The 21,304-nt window shown below is 46.3% G+C and overlaps 1 protein-coding gene across 3 annotated transcripts in view; it reads right to left on the reverse strand.

Moving 5' to 3' along the window:
* The window catches only part of Nek10 (NIMA related kinase 10), a 179,942-nt gene that overhangs the window by 137,218 nt on the left and 21,420 nt on the right, over positions 1-21,304 (reverse strand). For all 3 annotated transcript variants that reach the window (XM_041663105.1, XM_041663107.1, XM_041663106.1), the window contains 7 exons: positions 13,272-13,356; positions 9,233-9,274; positions 6,647-6,725; positions 5,508-5,575; positions 3,821-3,900; positions 2,803-2,889; positions 129-353 (listed from right to left, as the gene is read on the reverse strand). In XM_041663105.1, coding sequence (XP_041519039.1) covers positions 129-353; positions 2,803-2,889; positions 3,821-3,900; positions 5,508-5,575; positions 6,647-6,725; positions 9,233-9,274; positions 13,272-13,356 — 666 coding nt within the window. The remainder of the gene's footprint in view (positions 1-128; positions 354-2,802; positions 2,890-3,820; positions 3,901-5,507; positions 5,576-6,646; positions 6,726-9,232; positions 9,275-13,271; positions 13,357-21,304) is intronic.

A 21,304-nucleotide genomic window follows, 5' to 3' on the forward strand; every position in this document is an offset into this window, starting at 1 on the left:
CTACATTGTGAGTACCAGGGCAGTCAGGCCTACTTAGAGAGACCCTGTCTCAAAACACAACAGAACAAACAAGCAAAGAGCTACTCGGATACTCCACTAATCCTTAAGCTCCAAGCGCCCCCTCTTACCCTCGTAAAATGTGAAGGAGTTGCTTGATGCCACCCCAGATCCGGATTTCCACGCTGGTCTCCGGGTCCTCACACACCTGCACCAGAATCCAGACGACGCTCCACAGCAGCTTGAGGTGGTCCGAGTGGAGCAGACTGAGTAGGATGGGGATGCCCTCGTACAGCTTCACCTGCTCCTTCACCTGGGGCTCGGCACAGAGCAGGCGCAGGAGCTCCGCCGTCAGCCTGGTGTGATGGGGGGGAAGGGGGAGAAGGACACCAGTCCTGCAGCCGTGGCTTCGTGTGACTAGAACCTCCACCAGGGCACAGAATCTATTACTGGAGCCACTGTTCTTCCACTCTGTGAGCCTTGCCCATGAGTGAGGACCCTCTGCCAATCGCCTCTCTGTTAGATCGTGGCCTGCCACTTTAAGAGCTGATCCACCTCCCCTGTGATCTGTCTTGAGCAGCTCCCTGCTGCTTGTGTCCGTATGTCCTACTATCCTCATGTCCTAAGAGTGATTTTACATCCTCTAACTGCCTTTAGCTACAGACAAGCTCCCTATACCCTGGGGGTAAGTTGTAAAGGCAAGGCTCCTCCTCCTCCTCCTCTCGCTCTCTCTCTCTCTCTCTGTCTGTCTGTCTCTCTATCTCTATCTCTGTCTCTCTGTCTCCCCTTTTACCCCCACTCACACACCATGCATCCATGGTGGTTACCTCTCCTACACTTTAAGCTGATAATGCCTACAATGCTGTCCCACCTCACGACGTCATACTGCCTCTGTCTGGTATGATGTACTGCCCCCTTTAATGTTCTTCATCCTCAAAGCCAGACCACGGCTAGTGGTTATGCAGCCCTCTCTCCTAATGAAGCTCACGTTCTGAAGGCTAGTTCCATGTCTGTCCCATTCTGGAGAGAGTGTTTGCTTGTGCCCTCTTTCTCCGAAACACCCGCCAGGGTTCACATTCCCACACTGCTCTGCAATTCCACTCCAGGAGGATTTCTTCGTCCTCCTCTCCCTCTCGAGCCTCCTCTGCCCCGCCCCTGCCCCCCGCCCCCAGCTCTGATGTTAAGAACACATGTTCTATGAAGAATGGCGGGCCAAGCCTGCAATTCCAGCACTTAATGAGACAGACAAGGATCATGGCAAGAACAAGTCCAGCCCAGAAAGGGCTGCTTATCAATCCATCTCAAACAACAACAAAAAGAAAGCATCTTCTTTGGTGAGCACCACGCTTCAGATTCTCAAACTCTCTGCGCGAAACATTCTCTCTTTATTCTAAGAGCATCTCAGTCTGGGCTGCATCCCACTCCTGCCTGGCTTCCACGTGTGCGATCAGAATACAGATATGGTTGTATTTAAAGCCTTTCTGGGAATTCCTGTAACGTTCATATGAAAATCCACACCGTCTTACCATGCAAAACCCATCCTAAAAACCCAGATAAACATGCTATGTTACCTCATCTGTAAAATATGAAAAGCAAGAGAGCTTTGTGTGGGTGACAGGGACTGGGGAGGGCTCAGGGAAGGTCCAGATGTAGAGAAAGAACTGGTCAGAATCAGCTACATTTTTGACTTTTTGTTAACTGTTCTAGTTTCTGATACTTTGTCTCCTTTGTCCCAGCTGCATCTGCCAGGGCATTTGTCTCAGATACCCAGTGTCTGCATCTGTGATGCAGCACACAGCCTTTGCCAAGGTATTTTCTCCTATCTCCCTTCACTCTGATCAGGAATTTCTATTCTGGACTGAGCCTGTTGGCTGCATCTTCCAGGGCACCAGAGTCCCACAAGGACCTGGGCAGTTCTCCCTGCCTGCCCCTTTTCTCACACTGGATGATACTCTGATCTCGTTCAACTATGGTAGGATCTTACTTAACCTTGTCTCTTGAGTCAGCTCAAGTCATCAAGTCTGAAAGCAGAGACTCCTGTCTATACCAACACTCATGCAACACCGTGTTAAGACAGTTTTGCAAAGAAATTAAAAAAAAAAAAATCCCTGCAAGTATCTGATCTCCATCGCTTAGGATTTCTTGACTCTTAGCTTTTCAGAAAATTGGGGTCTAATTCCAAACGATGCCGATTTACATACCTAAACACACATAACAAGCACCTTACAGAATCCTGTTCTAGAGCAATGCAAAGCGCAAGCAGAAAGGAGTCCTTTTCATTGCAGACTCTGTTGTGAGTTATAACACGATCACAGCGCGACTCCATCAGCATCGCATCTCCCTCGCCTTAAACACAGCGGCTTTTAGCCACTTTGCTTATTCCACACATTAATCTAAAATCACTAAAGAGAGAGAGCAACTTAAAGTTCCTCCCCTGGAACTTTTTATTTAGACAAATGCAACCACAAAAATAATAACGATGCAATCACAAAATAATAAGATTAGATTCTACGTTCCTTTCTCCTGGCGTCTTCTTTTTGTCTTAAACAAAAAAGAACTGCCAAGATGATTCACGATATTCAATTAATAATACAGATGACAAATAAAAATGATTTTTACCACAAATAAAAAAGCTTTTAAGAGAGAAAGGGGGAGAGGGAAAGGGAGAAGGAAAGAGAGAGAGAATGAATCTGCAACATCATTCTGGAGCCAATTTTGAGTGACCATGGCCGGAGACCACAGATTTAAATTACTACAAGTTCCAAGTTCCATTGCGGAAGAATTTTCATGAGGATGAGACCCTACCTTTTGGAGAGTAAGTCATATTCATGCAGAATCATCAAGAGATTTTCTACTATGTTGAGTTCACTGATCTTCTCCCTGCACTCTGGACTACAAATGCAAAATTATTAGTAGTTACTAAAACGTATTCTACTACAGCCACATTTTCTTATTCTGGTGCTCAGGTTAGTTTGTGTGGTGCTTCAAGAATGTCCCCCCTTTCCAGGCACATAGGTTTGAACAATTGGTGGAGCTGTTTGGGAAAGATTAGGAGATGCTGCTTGTCACTGGGGACTGCTTTTAAGGTTTCAAAAAACTCAGGCAATCTTCATTTAACTCTCTCCCCCCCATGGTTGTGTCTCAAGACACAAGCTCTTGCCTATCGCTCCAGCACCACGCCTGCCTGCCTGCCTGCTTCCATGCTCCCTGCAGTAATGGTCACGGATGCACCCTCTGAAACTGGAAGGCCCAAATCAATTATTTCTTCTATCACAGCAATAGAAAAGTAACTTAGATACCTTGTGAGGAGTTGTGAGATTGAGAGCACAGAGAAACAAGGATTCGCAGACTGTCCCCCAAAACATAATGGCAAAAAAGTACATTTACAGCTCTTTCATTTAAGATAATGACACTATGGAAGGACAGGTTTTCAAAACCAAATTTTAGCATTGAAAATGTCCTATGTATTACAAGGGATGTAGAGGTGAGAAAAAGGAAGGTCTGGGAGATTAAACTGGCATATGAATGTGGTTATTCTAAAGGCCAAAGGAAGGGCAGCCATCAACCATGTCTCCTCGAACAGCAGATGGAGCCTGAGAGCAAGTGGGATGCCCCGCCACAGGTCAGCAAAGGAAACCTTCCTTCCTAACTTCCATTTCAATGCGTGCTTTCTAACCAGGCGACTCCTCACTATACATGGTCTCCCTTGTGCCGCCCACTCCGGACTGTAACGGAGCAGGCAACAGATCCGTCTGTGTGTTTTCGTCTCTCCCAGCTCTGCCTCTGCAGCAGCACACTAAGGACTGCCCTAAGATGCACTTACCTCTCTGCTAAGCTAGCCAATGCCAGAAGAGTACCCAACAGGACATTAGTGTCTCGGGCACCGAGTAAATTCACTAGTGTCTGAAAGGGAAGAGAAAACACAATTACGATGGTCCCAGGAGCTTGAAAGGTGCACTGTTCCCAAAGATCACGGGCACTGACCTTTTGCTATTTTTCCAGGATTCTTTTCTTTATTAATTAATATAGGTATTAATATAGGTAGAAAATGCATATATGATTTTATAATAACTTGTTTGTTTTCTTCCTAATGTTACACATTAAAGTGGTATTGAATGTCTTCATAAACCAGTGATTCTCAACCTTCCTAATGCTGTGACCCTTTAATATGGCTCCTCATGTGGTGGTAACCCCAATCATAAGATTATTTCATTGCTACTCTATAACTATAATTTTGTTTCTGTTATGAATCGTGCTGTAAATATCTGATATGCAAGCTATCTGATATTCGACCCCTGTGAAAGAGTTATCTGACCCTCCCCCAAAGGGGGTTGGGACCCACAGGTTGAGAATCACCGTAAAACAACTTTTTTCCTAACTTGGATTAACTTGTTTAATACCTCATGGCTTTCCTTAGAATAGTGCATTCCCTGAATCCTCACTGGTGTAAACTCTCCTCTGCCTGAGTTTTCAGAGCACAGACCCCCATCCCTCCAAACGTTCTAGCCAAGCATGCTCCCATCAGAGCTGCAGTCTGCGCCATGACTGAAGGGATGGAGTTTTGCTTCTGTCATGAGGATACTTTTTATGTGTCCTTCCATTAAAGGTATGGTCTTTTTCCAAGTCCTTCCTCATCCCCACTGTCGCCTGATGTGTTTCCCAAACTTCAATCCCAGAAACAGAACTTTCAAAGTTTTTGCTGAGTCAATGTAATAACTTCATGTTATTTTTTTTTTGTCAGATCTTAAGCAACATCAGTGAAATCACTGTCTGTTGAAGTAAAAACTGCTCTGTGTCACCTAAATTCCCACCACACCACACCCCCCCCCCCCCCCGCCGCAGACCATAAGTAGTGCACATTAACAGATTCTAGGAGACCATGCTCTGATGTGCACAGTGGCTTCCTGGATGGGGAGACTCAACAGGTTGCTGAGATCTGCTCTACACAGCTGCCTGCTAAATAGTGGGATAAACATAGTCTGTTACAATTAAACCTGCACCCATTTATTTTAAGGTGCACATGTGCATGTGTGCGTGCATGCGTACATGTGTGTGCTGCTGATCCATATGTTTATAACACTACACCACCTTATGAGACTACGTCACATGAAACTGCTATATCCAATTATCTCTGGCTTACAGACAACGGGGATTCCATATAGTTCTAACTAATAAAACCCTACAAGACAGGTGGGCTTTGTTTTTATGTAAACATATGTCTTTTATTTGATGGCTTTCGTTGTTTATTTGCAAATAATCAACAGAAACTCCATTCTGTTTACAACATTAAAGTAATGCACTCAGTTGGCATTAAATGGAACTGAAAAACAGAACCTCCATACCCTGCGCGAGTTATTTATTCCTTATGTTCGTATCATCATTTTAGGCTGGGTGAACAGGTTATGACCTATAAGGATGCGCATCTTGGCCATGGGGCTTGAGACTTGGGTATGTTCAGTGATGCCACAGGCCATGTGGACTCACGAACTAGCTCTTTGGGGCCCACTCACCTTGTGGGCTCCGCTGGCAGTGACCCATTCTCTTTGCTCTTTCACAGCAGCGAGCTTCTGGAAAATATCTGTTAAAGAAAGAACTGACTCAAAGGGAGACCCAGAGATTAAAAGAGGCAGCGGTCATGAAAGCTCGGGGAGGCAGAGAAAGGAAAAATGGAAGCGCAGACCCACAAAAGGAACAACAGAGGACTGGACTGGATGTTTCATCTCTAGCAACTGCCATTAAGTCCAACTAGCATTATCAATATGAAAATATCACAAAAGCAAACTCCCCTTGTATGTAAAGTTTAAGAGACTTCTGAACCCTTTTAAAAACTTAAGGTATGGACTTAGTAGACCCTGCTCATAAACCACCCAAATCACAAAGAGAATGGAGGGCAGTCAGGACACAAAACGTGGGAAGTTCCTGCACTGGAGAGCTGCCCTCATAGTAACTTCCAGGGCCTGGCATCTCCCCTACACATGAGAGCCAGTGTGTACCCAGCCGGCAAGTACAGGAAACCAGTTTGTCTGCATAAAGACAAAGGGCTCGAGCTGGCACCCCGAGCAGCAGGAAGCCTGTGACCTGCCCCACCTAAAGAGACTGGAAGAAAGAGGGGAGAGAGGGGAAAGGGGGAGGTGGGGATGCAGGGACCGCAAGATGAAGGGGTGGGTGTGGAGGGGAAGGAGGGGGCGAGGTGGGAAGAGAAACTGGTCAAGCGTCTCTAGGAAGCCAGGTGAATGACTAAGATGCCTCACACCCAGGTCAGGTGAGGTTCTCATTTTGTTTTCTTTTTCAGGCTCTGGATAGTTCAGATGCTCTGAGATAGGTATAATCATTACCCAAACTTTAGGGGCAGAAAAAAAAAAACCCTGAAGTCTGACATTTTCACAGAAATTGAAAGGTAGAACTCTTCACCAGATGTTGCTTGTATGAAAGACTTCTTTCCTGAAACAGGTAATGCTTGCCAAAGGAGGAGCTGCCACAGGAAGACATGGGGACCTATGCTGCTGAATCCATCCGTTGGCACAAACACATACACCATGGGAATGAAACACCAGTAAGAACAGCTGGTGTCCTCTCTCCTGCTGCCAACATCACACTCCGGTCCCAGCAAGCCCAAAGAATTAGCTGTGCCCCCGACAACAGTGCTTACACGTCATGTTGACCAGCTTGTCCACACAGTGCTGCTCCTCCGCGTAGCCCAGGTACTCGCTGGCCACAATCTCCATGTACTGTTCGAAAGACCAACCCAACAAGCCAGTCAGGGGGCTGGCACCGAAAGGATGCAAGACACAGAGTGCAGGACTTCAGATGAGCCCCAGATGGCGCAAGAAGGTCACCAATTACTGCTCACTACTGGGCCCTGTGCACTCACGGGCAGGATACTGGGCTTAGCGTTTCATAATTTTTCCCGAACACCCAAAACATTGAAGAAATTCTAATAATCCCTCAAAATTCAAAATGACTTGTAATTGAGTAAGTTCATGGTATGATTTCTGTAACGTATACGTGATAAGTTGATTTCTTGGTTTTCCTGGCAGTAAATGTTTATGACATACTATATTATATATTAGTATTTTATGATATCCCAAATTGCATTTAACCAGTATACAAACAAAACTTAGGCATTAAGTAAGATATCTGATACTTCGCAGAAAATGTTTACAACATACTATATCATATATTAATATTTTATAATATCCCCAATTGCATTTAACCAGTATGCATACAAAACTTAGTAACAGGAATTAAGTAAGATGTCTGATCATTCCCTCCCGTCAATAACTAAGAAATAGGCTCAGAGAACCACAAGGAACACAAGATCAGGAGTGACAAATACGTAATGAGATCCTTTACAACACACAGAAGTTCAAGTTAGTGCTGTCAATCTCCAATGAAACTTCTTTTTAAAAACTGAGCCTGGCCGGGCGGTGGTGGCGCACGCCTTTAATCCCAGCACTTGGGAGGCAGAGGCAGGTGGATCTCTGTGAGTTCGAGACCAGCCTGGTCTACAAGAGCTAGTTCCAGAACAGGCTCCAATACCACAGAGAAACCCTGTCTCGAAAAACCAAAAAAAGTAAAAAATAAAAATAAAAAAATAAAAACTGAGCCTGGATCACCTTCCCAGGATTTAATGTTAATTGGACCATGCTCAGTTTTCATAGCTGTGACAGACACCAAGAGAAACAACATGAAGGAGGAAAGACAGAAAGGATGCTCAATGCATGGCAGCGAAGAGAAGGACAGAAAGGGGGCAGAGGCAGGCAGCTTTCCATGGCAGGCCAGGGGCCTAGTTCTTCCAGCTAGTCCCTGCCTCTCAAGGTCTCCACTAACCCCCCACATAGCACTATCGGTTGGGCACGCAGCATCAACACAAGAGTGTGTGTGTGTGCGTGTGCGTGTGCGTGTGCGTGTGTGTGTGTGTTGGGGGGGGGTCATATTTCAACCATAGCATTTCCATTAGGTTTGACCTATGGATCACTCAAAAGGAGCTGTCCAGGGTATGAGGTCATGGGAAACCACTTGTGTGCTGGGATGGTAATACATGTCTGTCTGTAATCTCGACATTCAAGAGGCTGAAGCAGATGGTTCAGGAGTTCTAGTTCAGCCTGGGCTACATGGTGACATTATTGCTCGTATAAGGATAAGCAAGCAAAAGAAGAAATAGCAGGGTGTGTATGTATATACCTGCTACTTAGCTGCTAGAGGGGGGCCGGGGCAAGAAGACTGCAAGCTTGAAGCAGCCTGGGCTTCATAGTGAGATCCATCCCCAAAGTTAAAAAAGTAAATAAATAAACATAAAGGCTTGGAGGAAGTTTGGTGGGATGCTGGCCTAGCTTTCTTAGCCCAAAAATATAAAAAATAAAATAAAGATAAATAAATAAATATCACCTGTCTTACCATAGGTTTTGTGAAACTGGGCTGTTCCAACAATCACATGCCCAGGAAGTGTTCTGTTCTCTTTATAAGTGCAACTTGCTGTGTAGCTAATGGATCAGCTCATATAGTCCCCTGTCTCTCGTTCCTCATAACATCATTTAAGATACGGTAAGACAGGAGGCTAATAAATACAGCTTGCTATAATATTCTTTTCCATGCCAAAAAAAAACCCTAAAATCAGGATCATTCCTTACATTATCATCAACTTAGGATGACTTAATGAAGATCGGATATTTTATGTGGGAAAAATATCATGGTTTTATGCTTCTTCATGTGGTGATTGAGCTGGACAGGCGACGCACATCATGTCGATGACGGTCTTTCCTGTCATCACTAACTAAAGACATTTGATTCTGAAAGCTTTTTCAGTTTATTTAAAAATGCTACAAATTTAAAAAACGTAACCTTTTACAGCACCTTTTTTTTAAAAAAAAAAATTTCAACAGACTGGGTAAACGAGGCCAATTAACAAGAACAAGGTCTTTTCCGTTGCTCCCCACCTGAAAGTGTCATGTCTTAAGGCCACAGTTATCCACCCCATCTGCTTCTGCCTGGCAGGCAGCTGACAAAAGCCATGTGTTTGGTGGCTGCTTTGAGCATTAGCAGCTCATGAGTTGAGCCAGGACAAGCAAATCCCCTTCGTTTCTTAGGAAGACAAGCTGGGGAGGCATCCTCATCCCTCAGCTACCACTCAGGCTGGCCTAAGGCCAGTGTGGTATTTAATATTTAATATTTAATACTGCTCAGAACTTACCCCAGAATGTAGAGGTACAACCAGCTACCACAGAGGCAGTCTTACCTGAGCTAGGTCTTCAATCCCACCCAATTTATGGAGTATTTCCTGATAAAATAGAGGCAATAGAGCATATGAGAGGACAAGAGGTACATATTTTACACGTGACTCCATTACTAAGTTGTATGATTTATTATTGTTTCAAGTTCCACATTCTAACATAAACACAGAATATTTAGCATTTGTCATTTCACGGTTAAGATAAATTGTTAATGAATATAAAATTGTGTTTGTTGAGATTTAAAAAACATAAAAACAAACAAACAAAGACATTCAGTCATAACTGCAGCCTGCCTCCCGTTCCCCATGCTCTGTACTTCTTTCTACCATTTAAAAAGGAAGGAAGAAAGGAAGGAAGGAAAGAAGGAAGGAAGTTAGACTTGGGAAATGCCCAAGGCTAAAAATATGAAATCGTGGACCAGAAGAAGCAGCAGCAGCAAATGACAGATGGACAAGAAACCTCAAGCTTCAGTGCTGCAGGCTACAATGGCAACGAGGAAGAGAACATTTTGGAGAAGCCAAAATTTAAAAATAGGATGGGGTAAATGGCACTGGGGTGCCGGGTAAGAGGACGGGCTCTTCGGAACATGAGTCACAAGACAATGTGGTGCTGTTGTCCCCTCCTACCCAGTGGTCAAGAAACATCAAAAGAGCCCCTCCTATCGCCACCTTTTTTCTTCATTTCTAATGCAGCTACAGCTTGGAGGCCTTTAAGTTCTGCTCTCGCCTCTGACAAGCAATGTTAGAGATCCATATGATTAGTTTAGGTGAACATTTATCCTGTGGGGGACTCCACCTCGCCTTACAATCTGACTTAAATCCTCTAATCACAAATAATCCCAAGTCACTACATCTTTTAAAGTGGCTTCTCTGACCTTTCCTCCCTTTGTGGTGGTAGAAGGCTCCATGAAACATTTACCTAGGCCTCAGAATGTTAGCAGCCAAATCTATAAACCACGTCAGTCAAGGAAGGGGGCCTGGCAGCGTATGGCTGGCTGGCTAACTGTCTTCCAATGCAAAACCTGTACATTAAGTTCAGTGTGTGAGCTCTGCAGTGTAGAGACATGACAGAAGCGAGCAGACTGGGTAGCGAGACTGATGCTTTAAGACATCAAGGTGTGGCACTGGCAAGATGAGGTACCTGCTGCCACCCCTGCTGACCTGCGCTCCATCCCAAAGACTCACATGGTGGATGGAGAGAAACCCTTCTCGTAGGCTGTCAACTGACTACCATATGTGTTCTGCTAAAGAAGTCCCCACCACATACACAGCAAATCCATAGAAATGAAATTTTTAAAAGTGGAAAAGAGAAAATACAATCATAAATGTGAGGAGACCTGGACCCAGAAAGGGAGGCCTTGACTCTAAGCCCGGTGCTCCAGAACTTCGGGCAGGAGGATTCTGAATTAGAGGCCAGTCTGGCCTAAATAGTAAAAATCTGATTCAGAAAAAAAAAAGGAAAAAAATGAATGAAAGCAAAATAAAAAATGTATTTTTATAGAGGGAAACAGAAGGAAAGGTAGCATAAGAAAGAGGATATGTGGAAGAGAAATAAAACCTGGACAGCAGAAGCGACATTACTTCTGAAAGAAGGAAGGACAGCTGCACAATAATCCAAATATTTCAAATAACAAAGAGGAGAGAAGGATGTTCCCACCGGCGTGGCCTCTGTAAAACTCATGACGTGGTGTTCTGAGGACACAGGCAGGAGGACCAGGCATGAAGAGTGGGGCTGGCTTAGAGCTGCGCTCTGGACCCTCATACTGACTTGCCAAGAGAAGGGCAAAGTGCAATGATGGTAAGGGCTCGCTGACATTTGCCCAAGTCCGTGGTAGTAATCCCCGGCATGGCCTTGTGACTTTAGCCAAGAATTCTTGGCAACTCGAAGCATTACGCAACTGGCAGAGCACACGCTCTTCTGTTCAGGAGGCCAGCCGGGGGCAGAGGCTCAGGGAGAATCCCCTTCTATGGAAAGACTGTCAGCCAGGGACGCTAGCATAGTATGGATCACAATACCGTGAAGTAGTCACTGCGTTCTTTGCTTTAAAGAGGAGTGTAATCTACCTTCTGCCAATCAATCAAAGATAACATAAACAAAGGCCATACGCTAAAAGCAGAGACATTGTCACCAATTTTCTCAGCAAAAAAGGGATCATCTTTTGCTGATGTCTTGTGAGCCTGAGAACAGGCTGTTCCTCCTTGAATACTCTTTAATATTCTGCATCCAGTGTTTTCATCCGAACTAAGATTTATCAGAGAGGAAAACTGGGGCTAGCATTGATGAAGGGGAGCAGTCAGTACACCCTGGACCTGGCAGGAAAAGCCACACACATGCTTCCCCTTACATACACAGCTCACATAGCTTAGCAGAAGGCGACTCTGGAAAGCATGGTAGACCCAGTTCCACATCGTAACTGACAGGACCCTGGACCAGCAGGACAGAACTCCCTTTGGAGGTTGCCCCGCCAGCACATGCTCAGGGTCACAGTGGCAGTAACAACACAAAGCTGGTTTAGAGTGTGTGTAAGGAAAGGTGTGGAGCCTCCCAACAGAAGATCTGCAGTGACCAAGAGCCCCAGAAAACTACAGGGAAGAGAAGGCACGTTTTGTTTTAGTGCTAAGTTTGGGCAAGTTGATGTTTGGGGCAATGAAAGCAAAGATTCTGGCTTGAGTAAGAATCTACCAATGAAACTCAGTCTACCATAAGAACCGGGGTGGTGTGAACTCCCCAGGAGTTTGGAAGGGCTCAGCATAAAACAAGATCTTTTGGAAGAAAAATGAAAAAGAAAACCAGTCTATACAAATAGAAGGCATGCTTGAAATATTAACGCAATTGAACAGAAGCAGCCATGAGGCCTCTCACCGTGTGTCAGCCCAGCCAGCAGATTCCCTGTTACTGAGGAACTGGTGCTGTCCTTGTCTGCCCACAGACCTACTGGCCAGAAACACCTCTAGGTCCTTCAGAAACAGTCAACTTGGAAAACTCTGCAGCTCCCTCCCTGCCTCCAAGCCAGGCTAGGAAGCTTTGGGACAGATTCCTTGGGTAGGCCATTCTTTAAAGTCTCACTGTGAAAGCACTAAGCCCTTATTCAAGGAAAACTATGGCCCTACCGTAGAGCTGAGCAGCCTCGACATTCCCTGGAAGTGTATTGGAAATGCAGAGCTGGGCTTGGAGAGAGGGCTCAGTGGTTAAGAGCACTTGCAGCTCTTGCAGAGGACCCAGGCTTGGTTCCCAGCGCCCACATCAAGGTGGCTCACAACCACCTGCAGTTTCAATTCCAGAGATCCAAGCACCTTCGTCTAGCCTTCTAGTGGGCACAGGAAGACATATAACACATACTTAGAACAGGCACAGGCACATAAATAGAAATGTATCTTTAAAAAGAAAGGTAGAATCAGGAACCTCATTTTCCACCTAGTGAACAAGAATCTATAGCTATGAGAACCATGCTGATCCCTGTGCACAGTAAAAGGCAAGAGGCTATAAAGCAGGGGCAACACATCCAAGTAACTAGTGATAAAAAGGGGTCTCTCCTCCGAGACCAACAGAAGGGAGGACCTATGCCCCTTGGGCTCAGAGTTACCAGCTGAGAGCTGAGAAGCGATAGGATCTTGGCAGCTAACAGGCTACAGCCCTGCTGTCCCATGGGTATCTCTGGAGTCACATGGTGAGCTTCCCTCTTGTGACTGATGACTTTGTCCTAGTGAGCATCACGGCCTAAACATGCTTCAGGGTGTAGACTCCCGTGCTCCTCCTTGAACTCACATTGGCTTCAAAGGTTTGGTAGCAGTGAACACAGAGACCAGAACTCAGGCACTGAACCTGACAGATTAAGTATAAATATGCAGATGTACCAGCCTGAAAAACACTTCTTCCTCATCTTTTCAAACAGCAGGTGAGCTGTGTGCCACCTCTGGAAGGTTCTGACTTGTGAAGGAGACATTAACATACTCCATCTCGAAGAAAAGCCCACCGGGTTTTTCATTTGATTATTTTATTTTTCGTTACAAGTGAAGAAGAGCAGTCTTACTTTTTCCAACTAACCTGATAACATGGATCTCTCATTAGCAGCCTCAGGCAAATTAACACTCTCAGGAAATGAATGGACGGAGCTCGGTTAACCCACTCTCTGAAAGAAGAAAACAAAAGAGGGTGTGTTGGTGTTTAGACCATTCACGAACAGCACAAGCTATGAAGGAAAGGAAAAGCTGTGGAGGGGCCAGGCCAGTGGTCCACCTCAGCCTCATCTGGAAGAGACTGTGACTTGGCATTTTACCCTTGACCCACACTGATGCAAAACACTAGAAACCATCTTCATCTCTTGAGTTAAAGGACCCTCTGAACAAATCTGGTTCTGCAATATTTCATGGTGGCCCTAAACCAAAGCAAAGAGTTAAAGCTTCCAATACTTGGGTCCAGCTTCAGAGGTGTCAGTGCTCCAGCAACCTAGTGTTCACTTGAAAAAAAGTGCATACATATACTGAGAGAACAAAAAAAAAAATACTGTGAGATAAAGTTTCACTCTGTAGCTCAGGCTGGCCTTGAACTTAAGATCTCAGAATGCTGGAGGCTGAGGAGGAGAAAAAGAAGGAGGATGAGGAGGAGGAGGAGGAGAAGGAAGATGAAGAGGAGACGGAGGATGAGGAGGAGGAGTAAGAGGAGGACAAGGATGAGGATGAGGAGGATGAAGAGGAGGAGGAGGAAGGGGAGGAGGAAGAGGAGTTCAAGGCCAGCCAAGCCTAACAAGAATCCTTCACCGTCCTATTATCACAACATTTTGAAGTCAGGCACAGTGGTAGACACTGAAGAGCCCAAAGCTTGGAAGGATCCAGAGTTTAAGGTCACCCTTGGCTACAAACTGAGTTTGAGGCCAGCCTGGACTACACTGAGACCCCCTCAGAACAATAACAACGGAAGTAAGGCGGCAGCAGCCCATCACCATTCTGGTTAGCATAGAGGAAGACAACAGAAGCTTCCCTGGGTGTCCCCACCCCCTGCCCCCTGCCGAATGTCTCCTCTGTTGAGTCAGGCTGGGCCTCAGAGAGGACCTGCTCCACCCTCAGCCATCATGATGCAGCTAAAGCTGGTAGTAAATGTGCTAGAGCATTAAAAGTGCCTCCCTTGCTTCCGCCTTGTTTTTCCAGTTCCCCAACAGCACCCAGCCTCCTCAGAATGAAAGCCTCACAGTCCACCCTCTGGCCCCCCGGGCTCTGCACGTTCTGTTTCCTCACAGGCCTCTAGGCTCACCTCTGCCATAGCCCCTGGTTTCCCTTCCAGCCATGTGACAGATTATCTATGAGCCAGGACCTAAGGGGCCTCCCGATGGCAGTTTCCTGTGGCTCTCCAACCCAGGACCCTCATAACCTGTACTGCTCCAATCACAGACCACGCTGAGTGAAGAAGTTACTAGTACACAGCCCGGTACCTCCTGAGGTGAAGAAGGCTGCTAAGCGCTGCCCTGCTATTGGCAGCAGCCATTTTGCACAGAAGGCAGATCCAGCCCGCTGGCGCATGCTTTATTCTGGCCTGCAAGCTAGTCCGACAATAATCGTTCATGGTGCCTGAATTAACGAAAGCCTGAAACTTCGCCCTTAGCCGAGGGAAATGGGGAAATAGCGGGAACTATTTCAGACTCCAGTAACAACGCCATTCGCCTGGCTGTGCAAAAAAACAATACCACGATGCTGGAAATCCCCCTGCCACATGGAACACTCTGCCAAGCTGAAGACCCAGGCCAACTGTCCCCGGCTTGCCCTAAACCTATTCTTAGGCTCTAGAGATAAGATTCAGGTTTGTCTCTTCTAGAGCATTTGAAGAGTTCAACTCTTGCCCTAAAAGCTGAGTGAACCAGTTACAGTGACATCTGTGGAGGCTGCACCAAGCATCCCCATTCCCTGGCAACACCACTTGCCGTTCCTCCATCTGGAGAGACAGAGGCTGGCAGGAAAGTAGACCCATTGTTTTATTCCTGGAATGTCTGCATGCTCCCTGAACCGGGCACACAGGCGCAGAAGGAAAGACTCACGATCAGCACTCACTGGGAATTTACTCTTGCAACCTCCAGCAAGACAACTGGCAGCTGCCCACTGCCACTACCAACAATAGCAGGGCCCTCTCCAAAGCGGTCACTTTATCGGTGACCCGTGGGCCATGGGGCACCAGTCTCTTTGGAGAAATAAAAACAGGACTCAAACAATCCCTGAGCTTCCTGAGAAGCAGAACTCTCCAAGCACAGACCTGTCTGTCATCCAGGTGCTTGGGAAGTGAAACAGGAAAATTATAAACTTGGGGTACAGAGCAAGCTTGAAGATAGCCCGGGCAATTTAGTGACACTCTCTCAAAATAATAAGCAAAAGAGGACTCAGGAATGAACACATGTGAACTAAGCATGAAAATGACAGAATAAGACCAATTACTACTTTGCTTGTTAAATTAAAGAGCAGGTTTTTAAGTAGGGTGTAGGCTATAGTTCAGTGTAGTGCTTTTGCCACGGCTGTAGGAGCCAGCCATGATAAGCTAAATATGAACAGATTACCCAAAGGAAGTCCTTTACTTCCAACCATCATCACCTGCCAGAGTAGGATTCAGCCATGATAAAGTTAACGGAGGCCTGAGTCTCAGTAGTTTACCCTGAAGCGATACCTGGTTGCAGAAAGAACCACAAACTGAGATTACCCAAGCACCACCCAAGAACAGACCATCCAAAGGAAATGCCTAACGTTCCAACCGCTGTAGATAGGATCACCTGCCAGCACACACTCACCAGGACACCCCTAGACAAATATCAGCCAATCAAGGGTACTGAACCTCAGAAACCCCCACCTTTACTACTATAAAAACCCAAGTCTAACTGAGTTCGGGGCTCTCCGTTTATTCCAGTACATTGGACATGTGGAGAGACCGAGTTTGCAAACTTGCATAAAGTAAAGGCTCTTTGTTTTTACATACAGGACTCCGTCTCCTTGTCGGCTTTTGGGGAACTTCGCGGATTTTGGCATAACCACAGCATTGTGGCTTATCAAACTTCAGACTCCCCATTGGTGAAAACATGGAAAAGTTTAGACCACCTGCAAAAATGTGATAACTCTAATCCTCTTCCTTTGAAGAGGGTACAGGGCAAAGGCTGGCAGTTCAAAGACCCTCCCACTTCCCCAGGGCAGGAATGGTGACTGGCGACAGCTGCAACAGCCATGGGCCACCAGATGCTACTGAATGCCAACAGCATTTCAGTATCTAATGGAGGTGGGGGGGGGGGAGCCAGGATCTGTACTATAGACATGTGCACAGTATTCTTCCAGTCAGCCATGGCCAGTCTTCACAGGAAAGACCGGGACCTTCCTGTGGATTTTTCCACATTAAAATACATGTCAAAAGTTCTCTTCTGGTTTTCTCCTTATTCCTCAAGAAAATGAACTAAAATTGCAATGTTGACTTTAATTTTCATCCTTAATGGAGCCTAACCAAATGAAGGGATCCAGAATAGTCCGAGTTGAAAGTTCTGTTCCAGGCAAATCACATTTGTTTTGTTTTGCTTTGCAGTTTTGGGACGGCAGCCCAAGGCTATTAATATTTCTCCGAGCTATTTCTCAGAGCTATTACCCTGCTATTGTAAATAGGATTCCTGATGCCTGAGTCCCTGGGTTTTGCCCCTCGAGAATGACCTCAGGAGGAGACCTTCCTTGGCTCCAAGGAGGACAGAAGGGCCACAGGGATGCAGTCCCAGCTCTGCAGGGAATTTTATGCACTTCTCTGCCCACCCAGAGTCCAGGGAACCAGGAAACACGGGACTGAGCTTTGCTGGAGAACTACACAGAAAACAGGCGCAGATAGAGAGCAGCGTCCTCGCTTGGCCGCCTCACTCATAAAGGCCCCCTTCACTTGGGTTCCGCACGTTTACGGGTGAAAGCACTCCAGATACCTTTACCATGGGAACAGGACATGCGTCCTTGGAGGCAGCCCTGGAAAGTCATGTGTCTGCGATGACACTGTTTCCCTGGAGGCTCGCTCAACATGGCAGCCACACAGGTGTAAATTCATGAGCGGGCGACTATTTAATCTCTCTGGTGACAGAACCCATGCCACTGCTGACCCGGACTATTAATATACTCAGTCTACTCGGCTCCCACCGCCCTCGTCCAAGACATCACTTTCTGCCATCAGCGTCAAAAGAGAAGGAAAAGGTCACTGCACAAACAGTGTTTGAACAGAAAGAAGGCAGGTGGGCTTCTATTTCTTTCTCAGAGGAAGAAACCAGTATGCGCCATGAGGGCTCCAAAGGCACGCAGCCATGAGCCAAAAACACACAAGTGTCTATCTGGAGAGGCTACTGCCCAGACCTGCCTTAGCAGGTTCATCTCATGAACGCTGTTCTCGTGCTACGGCATGGCTTTGCTTTCCACAACACACACCAAAAGCAAAGTCCACCTTCCAGAATAAATATCTTCGCTCTTAGGATGGCCCTCTTTTCTTTCTGGATGAATGGAAAAGCGAATTCACATCGGAAAAAGACCCAAAGCTTAAAAGAAACAAGAACACATGGCCGTCTGGAATCCCCGCTGAGTCCTCTCTCGCTTCTCTATACCCCTTGCTCATCCTCTGTGTTATCCACGAGCCAAGCCCATAACATCTAGCCAGGAAGAAACCAAGGGGTTTGGGGGGCATGGCACCCAGGCCGAGAAGTCTAAAATACTTCCTTCTACCTGATGGGCATCTCACGTTTGTTACATGTCCCAGAAGCCTGGTTCTGAGTGGGCTTGGAGGCCAGCAGAGGCCAGGGCTGAGCCTGTGCTCATCTGGGGCCCCTTTGAAGGATGTGGAACAGAAGCCCAGATTGCAGATCTGTCAAGCGGAGATGGCAAAGAACAACCAGGACCACGGTTCATTAGGGCAGGATGCTATTTTGGGATAGTTAGGGGAGGCTCCCTTGTAAGATTAGCTCCCCACGAGCTGAGGGCAGGAGCTTTGCGTAAGCTTGTGTCAGAACAGCCGAAAAGCCCAGGCCCTGAGGTTTACGTAGAGATAGCGGTGGCGGGGGGGGGGGGGGGGGGACAGAAGCTGTGGGCAGATAGAAGGCAGCAGGCTGAGCTCAAGGACCTGCAGAATAGGAGTCCAGCCTTTGGATGTTTTTAGTCTAGGAAGGTACTAGAAGGCTTTGAGCAAAGGACTCACTGGAGCTGACTGAGATTCTGAAAGGATCCTTCTAGAAGCCGTGCTGAGAAGGGAGTAAAAAAAAAAACCACATGGAGAAAGCAGGGGAACGCAGATAGCTTACTATGACCCTGCAAGGCAGAAGCACCACTAATCTGACTGGCTAAGGAGAGAGTGGGGACTAAAGCTGCCCCAAAAGTCCTGTCTTAAGGAATGATGCCTTTAAATGACAAAGCAGGAAGAATCTGACCACTGACATGTGAAACGGGGATTTACAGCAAGGAAGCCACTAGGAACCTGGCCAACAGGGGAGATGAAACAGGGGCGTTGAGAGACTGCTGAAGTCAGCCCTGGTGGCCAAGGTGTATAACCACAGCACTTGGGAAGCTGAGGCAGGGTCAGGAGTTCAAGGTTAGCCTGAGTTACAAAATGAGACCCTGGAAAAGAGGGAGGAGAGAAGAAGGAGAGGGAAGGAAAAGAAAAGAGGGGGAGAGAGGGAGAGGAAGTGGGGAGAGATGACCTTTCAGCTGTGATAATGTGGCTCCCGGGATGGGACTCTTATTCATTGCCTGGCTCTCGAGAACTCATGGAGGCTGCAAGCACATCTGTCACGCACAGAGATGATGATCCTGGCCAGGTTATATGGCTGCTTTGTGCAGTGATCTGTTGGCCAAGGACAAGCAGTTCTTCCCTGGGAAGGCGGAGCAATTCGCTTCCTGCCTGTCAGGCTTCTCCAGGATGAGAAGCCACAGTGCACAGCAGAAAGAGCCCAGTACCAACGAGATGCTTTTCCCTGGTGCCAAATTCAGTTCATCACCCTTCATTAAGTGTGCTCATCAAACAAAGAAAGAAACATGGGAGAGGAGGGCCAGCCCACACTCTACTGAGACCCTCTTTGAGTTCCAGCCTTCTCTCATCTACCCCATGGCACCAGCTTGGCATTCTTAGGGTCTTCTCCATCTCCATAATTGTTATGCCTTTTGTGCATGTGCATGTGCATACACGTGACTGCGTGTGTGTTCATGAGCTCGTGTGTATATGTGCCTGTGTGCAGGTATGTATGTGTAATTGTATATGCATATGTGTGTACATACCTGTATGTGCATGTGTTCATGCATGCGTGGGGTCATGCATGCATCAGAAACATGTGTGTGTACACTTTTAATGTGTAGGGAAAACTTTAAGTCGTGTTGTGTGAGAACTAACAATGTAAGAAAGCCATGTATAGTAGTTCACACCTGTCATTTGGGAGGCTAAGACAGAGGATCATGAATTTGAGACTGGTCTGGGCTACATATACACAGCAAGACCTATCTCAACAAGCCAAGGGCTGGGGATGGAGCCCGGTCATAGAGCGCTTGTCTAGCCTGTATAAAGTCTTTGGGTTCCATTCCTAGCAGTGGAAAAGAAGTAAGAGCTGCATATTTGTTCCAAGACAGTAGCAATAAAAAACAACTTCAGTGGCAAAAGTGTGGGGATAAAAGACCAGGTTTTTGGTCTCCAGAAGGTTAGTATATGCTAACGAAGAAGAGAGCCCAGGGTCATGGGAATGAAGAAGACTGAGGCAAGCTATGTGATGGGGTCAGAACGAGTCAGGCCCACAGACAAGCAGGGTGCTATGCTTCAGATAAGCCAGGAGCACGGCAGAAACTCAGAGGTTAGAGAGGAATGGGAAGGTCACTGTGACCCTCTTGAGCACAGGGATACAGTTGGTAGCATCAACAGAAGAGACTGACAAGCTGGGGTGTGGCTTAGCAACAGGACACACACTCACCACGTGTGGTCCTGGTTCGTCACCAGCACCACAGAGCAAACGAAAGAGGCCAAGAAGGAGTAAGAGGTTCTTGAGAAGAACAGGGCATTCGCAGGTTCCAAGCACAGAAAGCCGCAAGCCTGAGACCTGGGGTGAAGTTCTGCACCAGCTGCAGACTGCGCCCTGTGACCAGGAGGAAAACCACTGGCCTCTTTACAGGATGGTAAGGGAAGATTACACCATGAGCATCTGTCTGTTGATTCGATGTGTGCCAAGAACTTCAAACCATAAAGAGATCCTTACTGCGTGCTGGCATGTGGTTCTCTTACTCTGATGAGCCTACACAGCCCAAGAGGAGGACCAGGAGAGCAAAAGGAAAAGTGTCCTTTACACCATGAGCTGGCGGGCTCTAATGTCAACACGGACAACACAAGTCCTCTTGTTCACCGAATACACATTACCCATTTTGCCTAGGGACATTCAGAACATTCCCAGGACACTTTATATAGCAATTTCCTTATGATTATAATTTTAGTTTTATAATCTTTACTCTTTAGAAGTCAAATTTCAATAAGAAAAAGAGAGAGTCAGTCTTTGCAAGGGAAAAGTCCTTGATGGGGCTATCCAATCCCAAGTGGTTAGTTTGTCCTAAACTTGTATACAAAGGGGTAACAGTAAGCATGCCCAGAAGAGTACAGTGCATGTGTGTGTGTGTGTGTGTGTGTGTGTGTGTGTGTGTGCAACAATAACAATCACAGAAGTAAAGGTCATGGACTTGAAAGGTGTGTAGAAGAGGACACATGAGGAGTTGGAAAAAAGGAGTGGACATGATATAAATATAATACTCATGTATAAAATTCTCAAAAATTAAAAGTTTAAATTTATAAAAAGGTGGTCGTGGGTTGGCCAGATATATTCTAGCACACAGAAGTCTCTCTAGTATATAAGCATATGGCCATAAAAATATGCTACTGTTTCATTTTCAATGTGTTTCAAATTTGTGGCAAATACTAAGGGAAACGAAGTAAAATGATAACAATAAGGATGACAACTTATCTGTTTGAGGGAAGTAAAGGGTATTTTTGGTCAAATAGTCCTAGTAAATGAATTGGACAAGTCTAAGTAAAACCAGAATATCTGGGTTCTGTTCACCTCCACATAGCCATACGCAAGGAAG

Source organism: Microtus oregoni, unplaced genomic scaffold (assembly GCF_018167655.1).
Source record: "Microtus oregoni isolate MIOR12 unplaced genomic scaffold, Mior012 000013F_ref0000133, whole genome shotgun sequence".
Lineage (NCBI taxonomy): Eukaryota > Metazoa > Chordata > Mammalia > Rodentia > Cricetidae > Microtus > Microtus oregoni.